Here is a 21,874-nt window from a genome sequence, read left to right as displayed (position 1 = left end):
AATAGGAAAAGTCCTCTCAGTTTTAATTACTGCCTTGATGGGGTGAAAGTTCCTTTTGGGGATCATTGTAAGTATCTAGGAGTTAATATAAGAAAAGATCTTCATTGGGGTAATCACATAAATGGGATTGTAAATAAAGGGTACAGATCTCTGCACATGGTTATGAGGGTGTTTAGGGGTTGTAGTAAGGATATAAAGGAGAGTGCATATAAGTCTCTGGTAAGACCCCAACTAGAGTATGGTTCCAGTGTATGGGACCCTCACCAGGATTACCTGATTCAAGAACTGGAAAAAATTCAAAGAAAAGCAGCTCGATGTGTTCTGGGTGATTTCCGACAAAAGAGTGTTACAAAAATGTTGCAATGTTTGGGTTGGGAGGAATTGAGAGAATGAAGAAGAGCTACTCGACTAAGTGGTATGTTCCGAGCTGTCGGCGGAGAGATGGCGTGGAATGACATTAGTAGACGAATAAGTTTGAATGGCGTTTATAAAAGTAGGAAAGATCACAATATGAAGATAAAGTTGGTATTGAAGATGGCAAACTGGGGCAAATATTCATTTATAGGAAGGGGAGTTAGGGATTGGAATAACTTACCAAGGGAGATGTTCAATAAATTTCCAATTTCTTTGAAATCATTTAGGAAAAGGCTAGGAAAGCAACAGATAGGGAATCTGCCACCTGGGCGTCTGCCCTAAATGCAGATCAGTATTGATTGATTGATTACCACAATACATTGACATCACTTACTTATTTCATAATATTCTCATATGACTCACGTCCTCCCTACCGCCTGCTTTTAAACCAAGCCACATAGCTACCGTATATTGTCATCTGTCCCCCTCGACCGATCGCGTGTACATTTTCATTGACGTCATATCATCACACTGTCACCCCTCTTAATTTTTTGTTTACGATCTCAATAACACTTTCCGCTCTCTTAATCCTCCATATACGTTCATCAGATATTAATTTCCCTCTGTCCAAAGTCCCACACTCTTACATATATTCACCCCTCCGTAGTTCCACTGCCCTCTCCTACTTATCCCTTATATGTTGGCCCGGTGTTGTATGTTTTGTAGAAGTCGCTGAGATCGACCACTCTAGCGTGAAGATTAGTATACCTTGTGTCCCTGTGATTTTCCTATATCTCCTAGTATTGTATACATAATTTAATCACTCTCAGTGTCTAGGTGCTACGTCTTCTAATGAACTATTTCAAGTGCTTTGAAATCATTTTGTGAGTACTGCACGATCTACTTCACCCAATCCTCAAGTACTTCTCAATCAGGGAACATTGCGAACTGCATTTGAATCCTACCAACGTGCTAGAATAACATAGAGGGGCTATATGCCTGTCATCAGCGCTCCCTGCTTGAAGCAAGTTGATAAGGGGCAGCCATGTTAACGGTTGTCAAAACAATGTGAATTGGCGCGAGAGCATATGTTGAGGTGACAGGGAGATCGTGCATGCCAATTTAATTCCCTAAGTTTTAAGAAGTGAAAACATAGATTCTCGCTTTCAAGAACGCCAGCCGTAAGCTCAGAGTATGGTTGTACTAATCGGAGTAATAGAACCAAGGATATATCGTACTTTAATAAGTATTACTGAGTTATAGCCGAGATTCCTTTTTGTAATTTCTGTTTGTAGAAATCCATTTTATTGTTTACTTAGCGAAAGTACGGATAGCCACGGTAATGGTTTATCGAATTTTGTTTCAGATTTCATTTAAAGAACAAGGAATTAACGGAACAATGCGTTGTGAGGGCGAAAAGAGATAAATGGTATCCCACTCAATTCAGTTGTTTATGCTCTGTACATTTCCAGCCCTATTTAATTTTCATTCACATTTACAAATAAAGGAAATGGAGCGCCCACCACCAAGAAAACGTAACCACAAAAAAAAACCCACTTATTTCGTTCAAACGTACACCAAGTATGGTAAATACAGTATTTTACTGCTATTTTTGAAACGTATACAGCCTTTATTGTAGATGTCTGTTGCCTTGGTTTTTAAAACTATGCCACACTTCATAATGGACAACTTTCAAGCTTACCTTTCAGCTAGTAATCCCAGTATGATATGGTAATGGGAAAAACATGATATCCCCCCTATATTATAATAAATAATTACACTAAACGATTATTGTGGTAAAGTATTCATGGGCCGCCTCTGTGGTGTACTGGTTAGCGTGAGCAGCTGCCACCCTGGAAGCCCGGGTTCGATTCCCGGCTCCGCCACGAAATTTGAGAAGGGGCACAAGGGCTGGAACGTGATTCTATCAGCCTGAGGAGGTCAACTGAGTAGAAGTGGGTTCGACTCCCACCTCAGCCATCCTCGAAGTGATTTTCCGTGGTTTCCCACTTCTCCTCCAGGTAAATGCCGGGATGGTACCTAACTTATGGCCACGGCCGCTTCCTTCTCCCCCCACAAGGCCCCTGTTCAGCATAGCAGGTGTAGCCCTCCCTCACAGTTGTATCCCCCGACCCAATGTCTCACGCTCCAGAACACTGTCCTTGAGGTGGTAGAGGTGGGATCCGTCGCTGAGTCCGTAGGAAAAACCAAGGATAAACAGGGTAAACAGATTAAGAAAGGAACACAATACTCATGAGGATGCAATAATTTTAAAAATATGAACAGAATGATGTTGTAACCTATTGTAGGTCCCTATGATTTTAAGGCTTCCTGTCATTAATATTTATGTCCATCGTTTTTATTCTAATTTGCGCTTAACCACAACAGCCAAGCAGGGTAACGCTCTTGTTCCGATTTCGAGGCCTATTCGTATGTCACTGTGCGATGATTTCGAACTACCCTACAATCAACTGATCGTGATGTTGGCCTCGTGCCGCAATATGATGAAGTGGCGGTATTCGCTTTAATGCTTCAAGCTTTCGGCAACGGTCTTTAATTCTCCCCCAGTGATTCTAAAATGCGTATTTTCTACACTTTTCGTCATTTAAAGGCCATGCCCCCTTGCTTGTGTGACAACAGGAAACATGGCGGACGTTCGTTCTATTAGCTTCACCCAGGCAGCACTTCCGCCTCTCTATGTTATTCTAGCTCGTTGTATCCTACTTTATCGGAATTGTATGCGAGTGTCGAACTAGTACAAACATAATAAAGTATTGTGTCTGGGTAAAATAACGAGCCCAAATCAACTTCAAGAACAAGAACAAGTAGTTACTCCTTGGAGAAATAGCACCGGTGTTGTCAAAATACATGTAGTGTCAAATGTGTTTCTTGAAGGTTGTGTTATAGGTTAGATAGGAGACCAATACCGGATTGCCTTTATGCTCTCTGGCATAGTGTATGGAAATGTTCGTTGTCACCACCTTTTCTCCAAATCTTAAGGATGTACCATTTCGTGCGACGGTGTTCTATTAGATTTATTTTTACAAACACTTGTCAGAAAAATGACTTTTTTTTCTTTTTAATTCAACGCAGTCGTTGCCGTACGTCGATTTAATAGGCCTTTTGGCTGTATAGCACAGCCGTAGGCATTATTTTAAATCTCAGATTGTGCTCTTTTGAAGATTATTAAAAATGCCAAGTTCACACCTGTTTGCCGTCAATAATGAAGGACGAGTATTTGGACTGTCAACGTCTGGAACGAAGTGGCGTGAGTTCATTTACTTAGGACTGGAATTTAAACACCTGTCGGCAGTACCTCATTTTATTTGGGCCGTAGGAGGAGACCGGCACATCTATGTCCACGTATATGGACTTGATATTCCCATACGAATTAAGGAGGAATCCTATGAAAATGAGGTAATGTGGACATTTTCATCTGCTTTACTGACTAAATTGAATTAATTTCTTGGGGTACCAGAACGTAGGATGATGTAAATCAGTTTCCAGTTATGCATTATATCAAGTCCTTCACGCTGTCCCTCCGATATACGATATTTCTAAACATGGTATTGCAACCCATTTCCCTCCACCAGCAACTATTGTTCCATTTACCATAATTAGTTTCCATGTCCCTCTCTGACTTGACCCCCTCGCATCATTTCACTAACATTGGAGAGAATGCAGGATGATGATAGGGGTGGAGATGTGGGGAGCCTTTTTGTAAATCAGATTAACTGGACACCTCTAAATGTATGTGGACATATGGTCCAGTACGGACCCAAATGCAGTGTCAGCATGTCTGTAAGGAACATGGTCTTTAGCTTGGTTGATGATAAGGTACATGCACCAGTCTTTGACACTGTACTAGTAATTGACATTTTTTTAGTATTTTGAGCTATATGAAGCATTAGTGTCTCCTTGGCCACATTGAATTCAAGGGAAATTTAAGTTTCATTCTTTCTGAAGTCAGCTCTGATGATGTAGCCTATGTATTATTTTGATTGTTGATAATGGAGGTAAAATTGTCAAAGTAGTGAAGTTGTATCAAGAGTAGTTTTCTGTATATCTAAAGGAAAAAGTTAAGGTAAGCACTTCAATTAAATAGCTCTACGGACAAAATCGCAATGAATCATTTAGAAGTTTAAATTGTTACATGCATCTGGAGGTCACAAGTAAAGAATACCACGGTGAAAATTTAACATCTAAACCACTGTAAGCTTCTTGACAGGGATGTCAATTACTGGGTCATTCATGTGTTACATTCTTCCAATCTTTAACACATCCCATTAGTCACTGGGATGTGACTTTTAAAAAAAAGATATAGATGCAATAATGTACAAAAATGCCTTTTAACTGTATTTTATCTGTCTCTGAAAATACATTTCCGTGTTATTTCTCTCCATTGTTTGACACCATGTCAAGTGACTAGCTCACTGGGTGAATTGGCCGTGCGGTTAGAGGTGCGCAGCCGTGAGCTTGCATCTGGGAGATAGTGGGTTCGAAGCCCACTGTCATCAACCCTGAAGATGGTTTTCCTTGGTTTCCAATTTTCACATCAGGCAAATGCTGGGGCTGTACCTTAATTAAGGCAACGGCCGCTTCCTTCCCACTACTAGGCCTTTCTTGTTCCATCGTCGCCATAAGACCTATCTGTGTCGGTGCGACGTAAAGCAACTTGTAAGAAAAAAAAGACTAGCTCAGACAGCTGTCCATTATTAGTACCATTGTTTTAAATTACAGATATGGGGCCTAAAGTTAATTTCTCAGCCAGTCTAATGGCACAGGTTGTTGAACGAGTGCAGGCAGCCATGCCAGTAACAGCAGCAGCCAAACAATTCAATGTTCCTTGAACACTTCTCTGTAAAACCTCTGGCAAGAGCTCAGAAACATGCAGAATCAGACCAACCACCATCCTAACTGCTGAAGAAAAAGTAGTTGTGGTTGAATGTTGTTGTCAACTGCCAATTTACAGTATCCGGTTACGAAAGAGCAGTTTCTGGACAGTGTCGAACATCTGATTAAAAAACTGAAGCGAGACCGAGCGAGTTGGCCGTGCGGTTAGGGCACACAGCTGTGAGCTTGAATTCAGGAGATAGTGGGTTCGAACCCCATTGTCAGGAGCCCCGAAAATGGTTTTCCATGGTTTCCCATTTTCACACCAGGCAAATGCTGGGGCTGTACCTTAAGACCACGGCCGCTTCCTTTCCACTCCCGGCCCTTTCCTATCCCACCATCGCCATAAGACCTATCTGTGTCAGTGCAACGTAAAGCCAATTGTAAATAGAAGAATTGAAGAGACCTAACACTTTTACCAATGGCAGGCAAGGCAGAAAGTGGTATTCTTCCTTTCTCAAAAGATGCCCTGACTAAGAGATCAACACAAAATCTCACTGCTTCAAGGGGAAATGTCACATAAGCCCAATTAGTCTACATGCTTAGTTTTCTGATGTAAAGGATTATTCAACTGAGAATAATCTCCTTCACATCACAACTGATCAGACACGCATAATCAATTCCGACGAGAGTGCTTTTTTTCTATAACCCGAAGGAGACAGAGTTATCGCTGTATCAGTTCTCATATTTTATTTCACTGTTGATCCACTGGTAGGTTTACTTCTTATGATTTGTTTAAAATTGCTACCGTTATAGGTAACTAACATCTCTTGATCTTATTGTCATGCTTTTTGTTTATTTGGTTGTAAATTAACAATTTCTGTATATTTAACATATACAAGTGTCAAATACTGGTGCTTTCAGATAGGTTTCAAAAGCAGCATGTCATTACCTAATGTACATAAAAAAATTTTTCTTTAATGTTAAATAATAATGTTACACTCCAGTGAATATATTACATATACTCTAATACCACACACATTAAAAAGAACAGAAACTGAAGTTCTATGAGTGCCATGTACCTTATAAAGATTTTCTGAATACAATATCAAAATCAAAATCTCTTTATTTGCAAATGAGGTGTCCACCTCGGTGGCAAATGGTACACTAAAATACATTATTGTCAAGCACTAAATTTTAAGTTAACAGGAGACGAAGAAAATTTTCCTAGAATAAAATATTATACAATTTACGCCAATAAATTTTTCTATTAAACACACACATCATCCTCAATAAATTTATATTGTTTACAAAATTCTACTTATAATATCTTACAAACATAGTCAACTCATATAAAGTACGATATGTGAAATTACTTCTAATAATGCTGTACAACTGGTATAAGATTAAAATTAACATTGAATTTATTTACATATTTATATTTTACCCATTTTGGAACCTAAGTAGCATAACGACCTGCTGCGTCTTAACCAGAGCCCCATTTGCCACCACTTTTCAGAGTTCCTGAAGGGCCTTCACAGCTACCGTAGCGGTCCCAGGGCCCTCGAAGTCCTCACTGTACTTAACCCCTACAGGCAGTCCCCTACTTGGGCTGTCCAAACTCCTTAGACCAGGGGATGGAATTAATTTAATCACACACATTTTTATTTACAATATCCTGAACTGGTCGAATGCCCTCTAACATTTAATTTATTATCTCTGTTGTTGTTTATTCTCTTCTTGAATATCTGTACAGATTTTGGAAAAGGATCAAACACTACCCCTGGTAAACTGTTCCACTCCTTCACGCCCTTCCCAATGAATGAAAATTTACCCCAATCGCTTCTGCTAAAATTCCTTCTAATTTTGTACTTGTGGTCAGTTCTACCAATATAATTATTTTCCAACCGAAGCCTCTCACGAATATCTCCCCATGCTTCTTCTCCTGTATAGGCTCCATATAATCCTATAAGTCTAGTTTTCTCCCTTCTCTTACTTAAAGTTTCCCAACCAAGTTCCTTTAACATTTCTGATACACTACCCTTTCTCCTGAAATCCCCTGTTACAAACCTTGCTGCTTTCCTCTGCACACCATCTAGTTCTTTTATTAGGTATTCTGGGTGAGAATCCCAAACACTGTTTGCATATTCCAATAATGGACGAACCATAGTTAAGTAACTTTTTTCTTTTCTTTGTTGCATCCTTTAAGTAGCCTCATTATCACATGTAACGATCTGTATGCTTTCCCAACAATGTCATCAACATGACCCTTCCAGTGCAAATTACTTTCAAATCTCACACCTAAGTATTTGCACTTGCCATCTTTTGGGATAACTACCTCATCCAAAGTATATTCAAATTCAGTTTTAAAGCTCCTGTTTGTAAATGTTGTAACAGTTGATTTGCCTCCGTTAAACTTCATATTATTTTCTTCAACCCATTCTTGGATACTGTCAAGGTCCCTGTGTAATTCTGAACAATCCTCAATGTTATTTATTTCCCTATAAACAATTATGTCATCTGCATACAATCTTATTTTTGATGTTCTGTTGTTCCCTAAATCATTTGCGTATATTAAGAAAAGTAACGGACCGATTATACTACCCTGTGCAATTCCCTTCCAGACTTTCTCTTCCTGTGATATATTATTTCCTACTTTGACATTCTGAACCTTTGAATTTAGAAATGTTCTTATCCAACGTATAACCCTTACGTCCAATCCTATTCCCTCCAATTTCTTTAATAATATTCCATATTCCACTCTATCAAAGGCTTTGGAAAAATCTATGGCTATGCAATCTAAATGGCCTCCTGAATCCAACTGATCTGATATGTCCTGCTGAAATCGCACCAGTTGTGCCTCGCAAGAAAATTTCTTTCTAAATCCATACTGGCTCCTCATGAACCAATTTTTATCATCACATATCCCTCTGATGTACTTTGCTATTAAACTCTCCAGTATTTTACAAACTATACTGGTCAGGCTGATTGGTCTATAGTTCCCTGGTTTCCTTTTATCACCCTTTCCTTTATAAATTGGTATTATTATAGATTCCTTCCATTCCTTTGGTATCACACTATTATTTAAGACGTAGTCAAAGAGAAATTTTAAATAAGGCACTATATACCACCCCATTGTCTTTAATACCTCCCCAGTAATTTGATCACTTCCTGCTGCTTTTCCTTGCTGAAGCAGTTGGATTTCTCTGAAAATATCTTCATTTGTGAATGAGAAGCTTCTTGTTTCCCTCTGTGTGTCTCTCTCTCTATCTTCTGTTATGGTTTCCAAGTCCTAACAATCTTCTACTGAATCTCGGAATTCCCTACTGAAGAGGTTTGCTTTCTCAGTATCTGTTAAATAGTGTTCACCCCCCTTCTCCCACCATTGTAGGAATTTGGATTCCTTTTCCTTTTTGATTCCTAATATATGAATACAGCTTTTTCCATTTCCCTTTGTGGTCATTACCCGCTTGAAGAATGCCATTCATATAATTCTCTTTTGCTTCCTTTTACACTCTATTCAGTTCCCTCATTAGCTGTTTTCTAGTTTCTCTATTCTCCCTACCCTCTTTGATTTTCCTGTTTACTATTCTACATTTTCTTTTTAATTTTCTTATTTCCCTTGTGTAATAAACAGGGTCTGAGGTCATTTTACCCTTCTTAACAGGTACAAATCTCTTCTCTCCTTTCCAAATGATTCCTTTAAATTTAGCCCAAAGTGTATCCACATTAGTCCCTTCACTTATCCAACAACTGAATTGTGATTTAAGGTACGTCCCAAATTCATCAACTTTAGTTTTTCTGTATAATTTCTTGTCTTGTGTCTCCCTCTTATTAAGCATTTTTGGTATGAGTCCTACATCCATTATTACAGCCTTATGGTCACCTATTCCTTCAATTACCTCAGTTTTATCAACAATTTCCCAAGGTTTAACCAAGAATACATCTAGCAAGTTATTGAGACGAGTTGGTTCTTGTACTACTTGTGTAAATCCTCCCTCCCAAATTAACTTATTTGCCAGTTTCTGTTCATGGGCTTCACTTGCAGCTCCATTCCATTCAACTTCGGGCAAGTTTAGATCTCCCCCAATTATTACCATATCATTATTATTGTTTTTATGAGTATAATCTATTATTTTCTCAAATATTTCCATGTCTCTTTCCTCTCTTCCAGGCCTGTATGTTCCTATAATTCCCACCTCCTTCATATTATGACAAACTAATTTTATCCCTAATATTTCCATATTTTCCAGTGTTGACGTATTAAATGTAATAAAAACTTTCCAGTCTGTCAGACACACAACAATTTCAAATGCAAATTAAAACACTATAAGCATAGGCTACCTGTAAAAATCACATATTATACAAAGAATGACATGTTTTTTTCTACATGAACATACTCAGATTCTATCAAATCACTTAAAATGAAGCGATGCGCCGAAAAGGGATCTGACATTTTTTCTGGAAGTGAGGTTTCATCGGATTAAGGATCTGTATGGACGTTCCTGCATAATGGTGTAGTCATGTGGAAGAATTCAGAACTTGTTGCTGTGCTAGAGGGTGGAGAACTTCTGTCTTGCACAGAAAAGGGATCTATCTCCAGTCCAAGATGGTGTTTTTTGCAATTAGGCCTAACTCATAATACAGATTTTGGTGATTAGACCCCTGTTCGGCGCATCGCTTCAATTATGTGCATATTACACAACGTAAACTATACTGTACATATATGCACATAATTTAAGTGATTTGATAGAATCTGAGGATACGGTATTGTAGAATGAAAAATCTAATTCCTTATAGATAAAATGTGATTTTTACAGGTATGCTTATAGTATTTCAATTTGCATTTGAAATTGTTGTGTGTCTGACAGACTAGAAAGTTTATATTACAAGCAATAGAATTATCAGTTCCAATTGAACAAAGATACAATTGTGTCAAATTTTTACCAGTTCCTTATGCTGTTGAGTATTTTGCAGTACTTTTCAGAAAATGGAAAATCAGTTCAGTGGGTGTTAAGCTAACTCATCCCAAGAAGTAGTCTTATATAAAAGAATTCAAAATGAGACAGTGTAAATCAGCTAAATGCGACCATTTTGTTAGTTGCTATAGACCGGCTATGATGGAGGCAATGTTCGTATTGTCCACGATAGGGTTGCATCGTATTGTTCACAGGGCTAACATGTTGTTCGTATTGAGTCATCACTCCATAGACTGGTTTGATGCAGCCTTCCACGCCAGCCTATCCTGTGCTAACCTTTTCATTTCCACATAACTACTGCATCTGCTCTGATCTGTGTGTCATTCATACCTTGGTCTACCCCTACCGTTCTTACCACCTACACTTCCTTCAAAAACCAACAGAACAAGTCCTGGGTGTCTTAAGATGTGTCCTATCGTTCTATCTCTTCTTCTCATCAAATTTAGCCAAATCAATGTCCGGTCACCAATTCGACTCAGTATCTCTTCGTGATTCGATCTATCCATCTCGCCTTCAGAATTCTTCTGTAACACCACATTTCAAAAGCTTCTATTTTCTTTCTTTTTGAGGTAGTTATCATCCATGTTTCAGTTCCATACAATGCCACATTCCTCAGAAACATTCCTATATCAATGTTTGAAGTGAGCAAATTTCTTTTCTTAAGAAAGCTCTTCCTTGCTTGTGCTAGTCTGCATTTTATGTCCTTATTTCTACTATCGTTAGTTATTTTACTACCCAAGTAGCAATATTCATCTACTTCCTTTAAAGACTTCATTTCTTAATCTAATATTACCTGCGTCACTTGCCTTCGTTCGACTGCACTCCATTACTTTTGTTTTGGACTTATTTATTTTCATCTTGTACTCCTTACCCAACCCCCTGTGGGTGGGGGACGCAGATGAATACACCCACGGTATCCCCTGCCTGTCACAAGAGACGACTAAAAGGGTCCCCAGGGGCTCTCAACTTGGGAGCATGGTTTGGCGACCATGGGATCCTTAGCTGAGTCCTGGCATTGCTTCCACTTACTTGTGCCAGGCTCCTAACTTTCATCTGTCCTGTCCGACCTCCCTTGGTCAACTCTTGTTCTTTTCCGACCCCGATACTAGGGAGTCTTTCATTTTTACGCCCTTCGTGGCCCTTGTCTTTCTTCGCCCGTTACTTCATTTTTCCAAGTGACGGATTCCTTCTTTTCCTTTTTTCTCTCTGTTTACCCTCTGTGGGTGGGTGACGCAGGCGTAGAATACACCCACGATATCTCCTGCCTGTTGTAAGAGGCAACTAAAAGGGGTGACCAAGGGATGATCGAATTAGAACCATGAGATTACTTGTAATTAGTACCACCACGCGAGGAACACCATGGGTCGCTTTTACTTGTGCGTAGTACCACTATGTTAGGTACAAAATAGGTTTGTGATTAGTTGCAACAGTGTGTGCTGTCGGCTTTTAGAGCACCTGTGATTAGTACCACTATATGAGCGACACCATGGTCTGGCTTGCCTATGATTAGTACCCACTATGAGGAACACCATGGGATAGTAAGAGTCCCTGTGGTTAGCCTCTTGAGACCTGTCTGGGACTGCGAGGTCAGAAAAAATAACTATTTTGTTTTGTATGTCCCTAGGCTCATTTCAAACACAAATTCATAAATTTAAAAAATTCTATGGGAGCGTTGACCTTGAAATGAGTGGTCCACATCTGGACCTCAGGAGTGATTTGTGATGAAAGGGGTAAATATTGCCATTAGTGAAAATTTGAATAATCTTATTTTCCAAGCAAAAATGCAGTGACTATGAACAATAGGCTTACTTACATCTCATGAAACATTTTGAAACAGTTATTGTTTGAAACACAAAAGTACAGTTCACATTTGCTACATCAAATCCTATTTTAAATTTGCAGCCTGAGAGATGACATTTAGAAGCATTCTTGGCTTCTTTGTACTTGGGAAATGTCCATACTGGTCGTGACGAACTTCGGGTATGGGCAAAATCACTGGTTTTCTTGTTTGGGGGCATATCAGCAGAGTTAATATCCGCTGGCTGAGATCTAGGACGCCCTCTGCCTCTCGTGCCCTGGGAGATAACTTTGTACTGAACCAAGGCTTTACCCAGATGCATTCTAAAGTTCAGTAGTCCCATGACCCGCCTCTGTGGTTCATTGTTGTGTTTGCAGCGACGTTGATACATTATCAAACAGTTGGCAATCACAAAATCTACAAAATGATTGAATAAGCGCACAGGCCACTCTCTTGTACGAATGTAGCAGCAGTAGAATGAAATGAACCTATCCAAGCGATATATACCACTAATTTCTTCATCGTATAGTTTAACAATCTGTGGTTGCGGTACATCAATTTTCTTCTCCTCCTCAGACACTTTCTGCGGGAGGTGTCTGGCTTACTCCCAACACAAGGGGACAGTAGTAGGACACTTCTATTATCTTTCCACTTAACCACTGAAGCATTATCATCTACTCTCACCTTTTCATCCCATTCACCACTTTGCACTTTGTTAGTTTCTTGGCTACTGGACCTATCCTGTTTACCATAACTGTTTCTGTCTGAAATATTGATTTGCTTAACAGATAGTCAAAACTTTTCATGCTAGTGAAAAATCTGTCAATGTACACACAGTGCATGTTATCTTGAGGATTTGTTTCAGTGAGACATTTCACAATAGATACTCCAAGATCTAAAAGCTTCATATCATCATATGGGATGGTATCCTTTCCAGCATAGAATTTGAAATCTAATGCTAATCCATCTGGAGCAGCTAATACAAAACATTTCAGTCCCAGTGGATTAGGTTTAGATGGCAAATACTGTCTAAACCCACATTGTCCAGAAAATGGCACCATTTGTTCATCAAGGGACACACGTGATGTTCGGGGAAGGCTCAGACATTTCTGTCTCACAATCAATGAATGGCCTAACCTTCCATAACCTATCACCACCATCCTGCCTATCTGCTTCATTGTCTGTAAAATGCATATGTGCCCGCAATTCAAAGAAACGATCCCTATTCATGCAGTTTGAAATTAGAGGAACTTCTAGATCATCTTGCCAGTACATTCGAACTTGTGGATAACCTAAGCAATCTGTGATTACATGAATTCCAGCGAAGTGAATCATCTATTCAGGTGTGGTGTCAACAGATCATAATCCTCGGCGTTGAGAGGAATATAGATTTGTCAGGAATGCATGCTCTTCCCAGAATGACATTGGTAAATACTCCATAAAAGCGTCTAGAACTCCTTTCTCTTCTCCTGTATCTAGCTCAATTGTTTCATCAATTGAAGGACCTTTTATAGGTATCCTGTAAAGAAATAAACAAGTATATTATACAAAGGAGTTCTCTTTACTCTCAGTATTCACATCTGAAACTGGTATTGATTTCTTCATATCATAGAAGAACATAGTAAGAAATTTTCCATCAGAATACCGGTAATATAACAATTTACAGAACCAGTTACTGGCTAGTTTCTAATACGTACAATCTATTATGCCATCTCAACTCCCTTGTTGTAGATGGGGATGCCTCGTCTTAAAGTGGAGTTTCTGTGTTGTCATCTTTCTGTTTTGTTGGGTTCATCACGTGTATCATTCCTGGCAATCACATTGTGTAGAGGAAAGTCTTCATCCTCTTCTTCTGATAACTCGGCATCACTATTTTCAAGTATTCTCAACAATTCTTCGTCAGTTAAAACCATATTACCTGAAGGAAAATGCATAACCTATAAATAAAACATAATTGTAATCTTTATTTCTTTTTGCTATTGGCTTTATGTCACACTGACACAGATAGGTCTTGGCGATGATACAATTGTAATTGAGACCTGAGGTCCACATACGTGGACCATATATTCTTGATGTTGTACCAAACACTGTGTAACGATAATAATAACTTGCTAAAATACATTGTCCTCCTCCGTAGCGTAACGGTTAGTGTTATTAGCTGCCGTCCTCAGGGGCCCAGGTTCAATTCCCGGTACTGCTAGAAATTTAAGAATGGCAGGAGGGCTGGTTTGTGGTTGAAATGGTACATGCAGCTCACCTCCAATGGGGGTGTGCCTGAAAAGAGTTGCACCACCTCGGGATGAGGACACGAGTTTACTTTTTTTACTAAATACATTATCACAAATATCCTTCAAGCTTTCTTAACAAATAAAAAATTTCTGAATCAAAGCACTAAGCTCTAACTGAATTTATTTCCACTTACTTGAAAGGCGGTGAGCTGTCGGCGCCATTTTGCCGTCTTTGCGAGACACTAGTTGGCAAAGAATAACAACAACTTGATGTAGATGGACAGTGGTGCCTTCTTGAGAAGAAAGTAGTTACTAGAAATTCCACAGAAGAGGACTCTGGGTTTTAATTGTAGAAATATTGCACCAAGGAAATCAAATTATAAAATGCGGTCCTCATATGTGGACCCTGGGAATGAAGAGGTTATTACACTCATGTGATGAACACCATAGGTTTGCGTTGCCAGTAAATTGCGCTGCAATGTGCGAAACACCATAGGTCTGTGTTACATGTGTGAATTTCATTACCTGTGAGTAGTACCATAATGTGTGGAATACTGTGAGTCTACGTTACTTTTGATTAGTACCGCAACATGTCGAATACCATGGTTCTACTTTCCTAGTGATAAGTACCATTATGGGGGCCGATGACTTGGATTTTGTACCCCTTTAGACTACAAGCATCATCGATTCAGTATTGTGCTATAGAAGCAGTCCCTTGGTCAGTAATACTATTGTTTTACGTCAGTTTCTGTGAATGTGAGGCATTGCGGGTCACATCCACTGATTGTAACTAATATCATATGATTCATATAAATGAATTCAATGCCTCCAAAAGAAATTAAGGCCTTAAATTAGCATGTAATGTTGCAACTTAAGAGTTGATAACTTTTCAGTAAAGCGGTTTAAAAATTTGGTTACTTTGTGACACAAATAACTACTAAACTATTTGGAAGTTATGCTGGCGTTTACATTTTCATGTTCACCAGTATTCTGACATAGAATTTTTTAACAAAAATTACCAACAGATATTATTTACGGACTAATTTTTTCGTGGAGATCTATCTATCGATGCTACGTCTCTGAGGTTTTATGACTTGCAGTAGGTCACTGAAGACAACTAATTGCAACACTACTGCACTTTACAAAAATTATCACATACCTCAATGATCATTAATCACAGCCAGCATAAGACAGGGATATCATTTATTCATGCTTAAGCCTGCGTTTTGGGCATATTACATGCCCTTTTACCATTTGGTCCTGATGTCCTTCCTCTCCACAGTAGCTGCAGGTGGACCGGGCGAGTTGGCCATGCAGTTAGGAGCGTGCAGCTGTGAGCTCGCATCCGGGAGATAGTGGGTTCGAACCCCACTGTCGGCAGCCCTGAAGATGGTTTTCCGTGGTTTCCCATTTTCACACCAGGCAAATGGCCTTAACTAAGGCCATGGCCGCTTCCTTCCCATCACTAGGCCTTCACTGACCCATTGTCGCCATAAGACCTATCTGTGTCGGTGCGACGTAAAGCAACTAGCAAAAGAAAAAAAAGCTGCAGGTGGGTAGAGACCTCTTCTTTGGGGAGAATTTTCTTCAGTCAGTCAATCAATCAATCAATACTGATCTGCATTTAGGGAGTCGCCCAGGTGGCAGATTCCCTATCTGTTGTTTTCCTAGCCTTTTCCTAAATGATTTCAAAGAAATTGGAAATTTATTGAACATCTCCCTTGGTAAGTTATTCCAATCCCTAACTCCCCTTCCTATAAATGGATATTTGCCCCAGTTTGTCCTCTTGAATTCCAACTTTATCTTCATATTGTGATCTTTCCTACTTTTATAAACGCCACTCAAACTTATTCGTCTACTAATGTCATTCCACGCCATCTCTCCGCTGACAGCTCGGAACGTACCATTTAGTCGAGCAGCTCTCCTTTCTTTCAATTCTTACCAGCCCAAACTTTGCAACATTTTTGTAACGCTACCCTTTTGTTGCAAATCACCCAGAACAAATTGAGCTGCTTTTCTTTGGATTTTTTCCAGTTCTTGAATCGGGTAATCCTGCAGAGGGTCCCATACACTGGAACCATACTCTAGTTAGGGTCTTACCAGAGACTTGCATCCCCTCTCCTTTACATCCTGACTACAACCCCTAAACACCCTCATAATCATGTGCAGAGATCTGTACCGTTTATTTACAATCCTATTTATGTGATTATTGTTGGAGTTGGTGGTTTTCTCTTCTGAGCCTTACTTGTTATTTTAGGCATTACACTTTTTGAGGAAGATGATGATAATGGTGTAATTATTAGCAGAGGAGGAGAAACAGAAGCCGACTCCGTAAGATTTTCACTTGAGGTGGTTGGTGGCGGCGTTATTGGAGCAGGGAAAGATGTTACAGCAGGACATAGTACATCTTTCTTATCTTGTGATACGAAGGGTCTAATTTTTTCATGGAGATACATCTGTCTATCGAGGTTTGAGGTTTGATGACTTGCGGAAGGTCAGTGAAGTCAGGCGATGGATCTTCTGGAAGGATGGTGTAGGGTACTTCGTCAGAAACTATGGATTTCTTTGTCAACACTACATCAGAATGCCCTTTCATATACACAAAATGATATATCTGCGCTATTTGTGGAATGTTTTCATTCCAGCATGGAACTTGTTTTGCCAGTCATAAGTAGGAATTGTTACATTTCCGGATTCTGCGCTAACAGCGACAGGAATAATAGAGCTAGAAACCTGACAACTTTTACAGGCGACATTAATTACATCTTCAATAACTTCACTTTCATTTTTCCGGAATGCTCTCTTGAAACAACCAAAATACAAATCAGGTTGAAATTTCATGTGTCCCACTGGCAAAAAAGCAATTTAACAACTGCTGTTCTTTCCTGTCATAACTCTCCACATGAGGTATCTCATTAAGAAGAGTGCATCGGTATCGTAAATGTTTGGAGCAGAGAGGATGTTTATGAAACCTATTACCTTTATTAAAAGTGTCCAGGTAGGGTTCATTTATCATAAGATATCAGAGTTATCTTATGCTCGCGCAGCTATGAGCGCGAGCGAGAAAATGTGTGGACCCTCGCTTACGATGCAAAAAGTGGTCCCTTTTCTTAGTATTAAATAAACCTTATGTTTCAGCAGTGATTATTGTCAGAGGGCTTTTAAATTCACTCAATGAGTAGATGACAGTCTAAGCAATACATAGGTATCAAAAATGAAAAGTCAACATTTTACTCTCTTCAGTGGTTTTTCACGATTATTTCGTGAACTATTGACCAAGAAGTGGTCCCTTTTCTTGCGCACGCACACATATAAAGAGGTGGTCTTGATGGTAGAGACGAGTTACTGTATAGTTGAGTTATGTTTTTTTTGCTTTACGTCACACCAACGCAGATAGGTCTTATGGCGACTTGGGATAGGAAAGGCCTAGGAGTGGGAAGGAAATGGCCGTGGCCTTCATTAACATACAGCCACAGCATTTGCCTGGTGTGAAAATGGGAAACCACAGAAAACCATCTTCAGGGCTGCGGACAGTGGGGTTTGAACCCACTATCTCCCGGATGCAAGCTCACAGTCGCGCACCCCTAACCGCATGGCCAACTCGCCCGGTGAATTATGGTTTAACAGGAGTTATACTTGTGACCACGTGTTATGACATGCTTGTAAGCAGTCAATTGTTTTAAGGTTGTGATCTCCGTGTGGCTTAGTGATAGGCATTTGTTAAAGATGGCGGTTTGTTGATGTGTGTGTTTTGTTTGTGACAACAGTTGATTAGGTTATGTGTGTGTTTATGTGAAGTTAAGGTGAAATAAATAAGTGTACAACTGACAGCATCTTGTGTGCGTCTTTGTGGATACATCATTGGCGATCATGGGACAGGATGTAAGAAGTTACGAGTGAATACAAGTGTAGCGGAAATAGATCAAAATGCAAGTGATACTAGAAAATACGTCGGTGAAACAGCTCAAAGACGAACTCACCAAGAGAAATCTCCCGATGAACGGGAAGAAGAAATCGCTGCAGGCGCGGTTACGGGAAGATCCCGCTGAAAAAGGAGATCCTGAAAAGTTTTTCATCAGAGTCGACAAAGATCCTGATGAAACATCTGAAGATGAGGTAAATATTCCCAAAATGTGTTCTAACCTAATGACCATGATGCTGGCATTAAATGACAAAATTTCAGACGTAAATGACAAACTTTCAGAAGAAATTTCAGATGTCAATTCTGGCCTAACAGGACAGATTGCAGATCAAATTTCAAAAGTAAATGACAAATTAGCTCAAGCTAACTGTTTTAACTGGACAAATATCACAAGTGTACACGCAGGTTTACAAAGTTGAACAGAGCCTAGAATCAAAAATTTCAACCGTAGATGACAAAATTTAATTGCAAATTAGCGACATTAACGCAGCAGATATCAGACATCAGGTCAAAACTGGTACATGTCGAACAGATCGATAGTAGGGTAAGCCAGCTTGAAGGGGATATCTCGAACCTCAAGGAGGAGGTGGAAATCCAGGTTTCCGGCATGAAGCAACAGGTTGAGGGAAGGATTTCTATTGTCGAGGGAAATTTTGAAAGCCATATCTCTGCCGTCAAGGGAAATTTTGGGAGCTGTATTTCTGCTGTTGAAGGAAGGTTAGAAAACTGGTTTTCACCTATCAAGGGAGATATGCAGAATATAAGGGAAAACATCCTTCACACAGTAGAAGATAGAGTAACTCAAACAGGACATATCACCACACCTCTAAACCCCTCAAACCTAACCAGCAATACAGCACACCTAGACCTGAAGGTGATTATAGAGAGCCTTCTGGAATTCCACAGGCGACTGGAAGAGAATCTGACTAGCTTCTTCGAGCTTCGAGGGATCGATCAATCTGTTAGGAATGACTAATCTACCAGAGGACATCTTCGTGCAACTCGTCACACCGCGATTAAAGGGGCAAGGTGCTACTTGGTGGAATAATTTGAAGGGTCTAAATTTAAACTGGACGAACTTCAAGTAGGAATTCCTCGCTAGGTTTAATACTAAAGGGGTGAAGAGCTCTGTAAAAGGAAGCTACTGACTGAGGCACAACCCACTGGCATGAGAGCTAGCGCCTTCGTCCTACAGAAGTACCAACTCTTTAAGCGTCTGCACCCGGAAGGAAGCGAAAACGAGATCTTACCAGACATCACAGAGCTACTTCACGATAAGATTCAACCCCTAGTGAAGGTATCACAACCAAGATCCTTTGATGATCTACGCAGAATCATTGCCCAGCTGGAGGAGGAACATAAGAGGAAAGCTACGGAAGATCCCAGTGCAGTTAGGAAGTGCTACCAGTGTGGAAGAACGGGACACCTGAAGAACAAGTGCCCAATCATGATGTCGGATAACTAGGTCCGGCCCATTCTGGATTGAGGGGGGGATGGGACCGGGATGCACCTCAAAATCTGACAGATAAGCTACACTGGTCAAGTAGGAGAGGGATTGGTCAGATAGTGAGTAGAATAGGCCAACCCTGCACAGCTATCATCTTAAGGATTGGCAACAAGAATTTTTCTGCCATACTCGACAGCCAAACAAGCCAATCATTTGTCAGCTGGACTGTTGCCAGATTACTACCGCCTATGAAGTCTCGCCACCTCAGAAGGGTAGTGGGAGCAGTGGACGGGGTGACCTATTCCATCCAAGGACGGACTAACCTAAGTGCTAAATGTATGAGCAAGCCTATTGTAATTGACGTTGCAGTGATTCAGAACCTGATACCCGACATTATATTAGGTCATGACTTTCTGGCAGAATACAAGGTGATCCTAGACTACGCAGCTCATGAAGTCTTTTTGGGAAAAGAAAGATGTCTGAGGGTTGCCTTGAATGATGGAAATCTCCAGACATGCAAGGATACAGAAGTCGACGTAGACCTGGGAGATATCCACACATCTTCGACCGAGTGAAGAAGAGGAGCTGAGACACACCTTAAAGGACTTTCCAGAAGTCATCGCCAATAAAATTGGATGGACTACTATGGTAACGCACACAATTGAATGCAGCGCTTCCTCGCCCTTGCACGTTATAAACTTCATATTAGAGCCTGTATTGTCAAAGTATCAGTTGTGAAAATTTAAATTTATAATTCCACCTTTACAATACTGTAATTGTCTTTATTGAAAAGACTACATTAAACTACACTCATGATACAAATTTCGTCCTCTTATGGGACATCTTCAGTCACACATACAAACATTGAAAATAAGGTGAGGACACGTTGAAATAAGTAAATAAGTCTTTAGATCTTGTGACGCGGCGTGTTGGCATCTTGTCAATCTTGAATGTTAAAATGGTGCAGCGTGAACATAATATGAAGCATGAAGTCCAGTTAAATCACAGATTAAAATGTTGTTGTATGCAAAGAATTTCCCATTTATAAAACAACATAAGTGGCTGTGCGAATAAAATGCTTCATGTTCATGCTGCACCATTTTAACATTGAAGATTGACAAGACGCCAACATGCCGCGTTACAAGATCTAAAGACTTTTTATTTACCTAATTTACCTTATTTTCAATGTTTGTATGTGTGACTGAAGATGTCCCAAAGAGGACGAAACATGTATCACGAGTATAGTCTAATGTAGTCTTTTCAATAAAGATAATTACAGTATTGTAAAGGTGGAATTATAAATTTAAATTTTCACAGGTTGCTTCCTCACCCATCAAGCAACGTCCATATCCAATCAACCCAGATAAGCGCAACTTCATCATCCAGAAGATTCAAGAGGTGGAAGGGCAAGGTCTCATCGAACCTTCTACATCCTGTTGGGCTTCACCTATCGTCCTACTGAAGAAGAAAAATGGGGAGTATAGACTATGTGTGGACATCTGCAGGTTGAATGAGAAGACCGTTAGTGATGCCTACCCCATGCCTGACCTGAAAGACTCGCTGAAACAAGTAAGTGGGTCTAGGGTTTTCAACACGCTGGATCTCAACTCCAGATACTGACAAGTGGAGTTCGAGGAAAGTTCCAGACCACTGACCGCATGACACTGAGAGGATTGTACCAGTTTGCAGTAGTGCCTTTTGGATTGAAGGATGCTCCTGCTATCTTCATGCAACTGATGGGTAAGTTATTATCAGGATATGTTGGAGATTTTTGCTGAGTGTATCTCGACAACATTTTAATTCACAGCAAGAATTTTCAAGAACACCTGGTACATCTGAGGAAAGTACTGGAATGACTGAAGATTCGTGGACTGATTTGCCAACTGGAGAAGTGCCACATCGCCCAGTCCCGCGAAGAATGTCTTGACCATGTCCTCACATCTGAAGGTTTAGAAAGGCAACCAGAGAAGCATCGAGCTATTGAAGAAGCTGAACGCCCGTGGACCAAGCGACAGGTACATCAGTGCCTTGGCTTGTGTGGATAGTAGAGCAGCTTCATGCCACACTACTCCATAACAACCGCCCGTTTCGATGGACCAGCAAGGAAGAGGCAGCATTCCAAGGCATTAAGGCTGAGATATGCAACGCTCCCAGTCTAGCCCATCCCGACCCTCAACAGAAGATGTGCGTGCAGACAGACGCCAGAGACTCTGGCTTAGGAGCAGTGTTATTCCAGGAGAGGAGTGACGGCGGAAGGGACATAGAGTATGCCAGCGGCTTCATAAATATATCATGCATGTGACATTAACTCCA

General features: G+C 40.1%; 1 protein-coding gene across 4 annotated transcripts in view; it reads left to right on the top strand.

Annotated features, from left to right (window-relative positions):
* Window positions 1-3,223: 3,223 nt before the first annotated feature.
* The window catches only part of Pex23 (peroxin 23), a 986,852-nt gene continuing 968,201 nt past the window's right edge, over window positions 3,224-21,874 (top strand). For 3 of the 4 annotated variants that reach the window (XM_067142270.2, XM_067142269.2, XM_067142272.2), the window contains exon 1: window positions 3,224-3,771. In XM_067142270.2, coding sequence (XP_066998371.2) covers window positions 3,547-3,771 — 225 coding nt within the window. In that variant the 5' untranslated portion in view covers window positions 3,224-3,546. Of the gene's footprint in view, window positions 3,772-21,740; window positions 21,827-21,874 lie in introns of those variants that run through there. The other variant, XM_067142271.2, reaches the window with a different exon arrangement.

Source organism: Anabrus simplex, chromosome 2 (genome assembly GCF_040414725.1).
Source record: "Anabrus simplex isolate iqAnaSimp1 chromosome 2, ASM4041472v1, whole genome shotgun sequence".
Lineage (NCBI taxonomy): Eukaryota > Metazoa > Arthropoda > Insecta > Orthoptera > Tettigoniidae > Anabrus > Anabrus simplex.
Note: the sequence above shows the minus strand (reverse complement) of the source record. Positions and strands in the feature narration are given on the sequence as shown.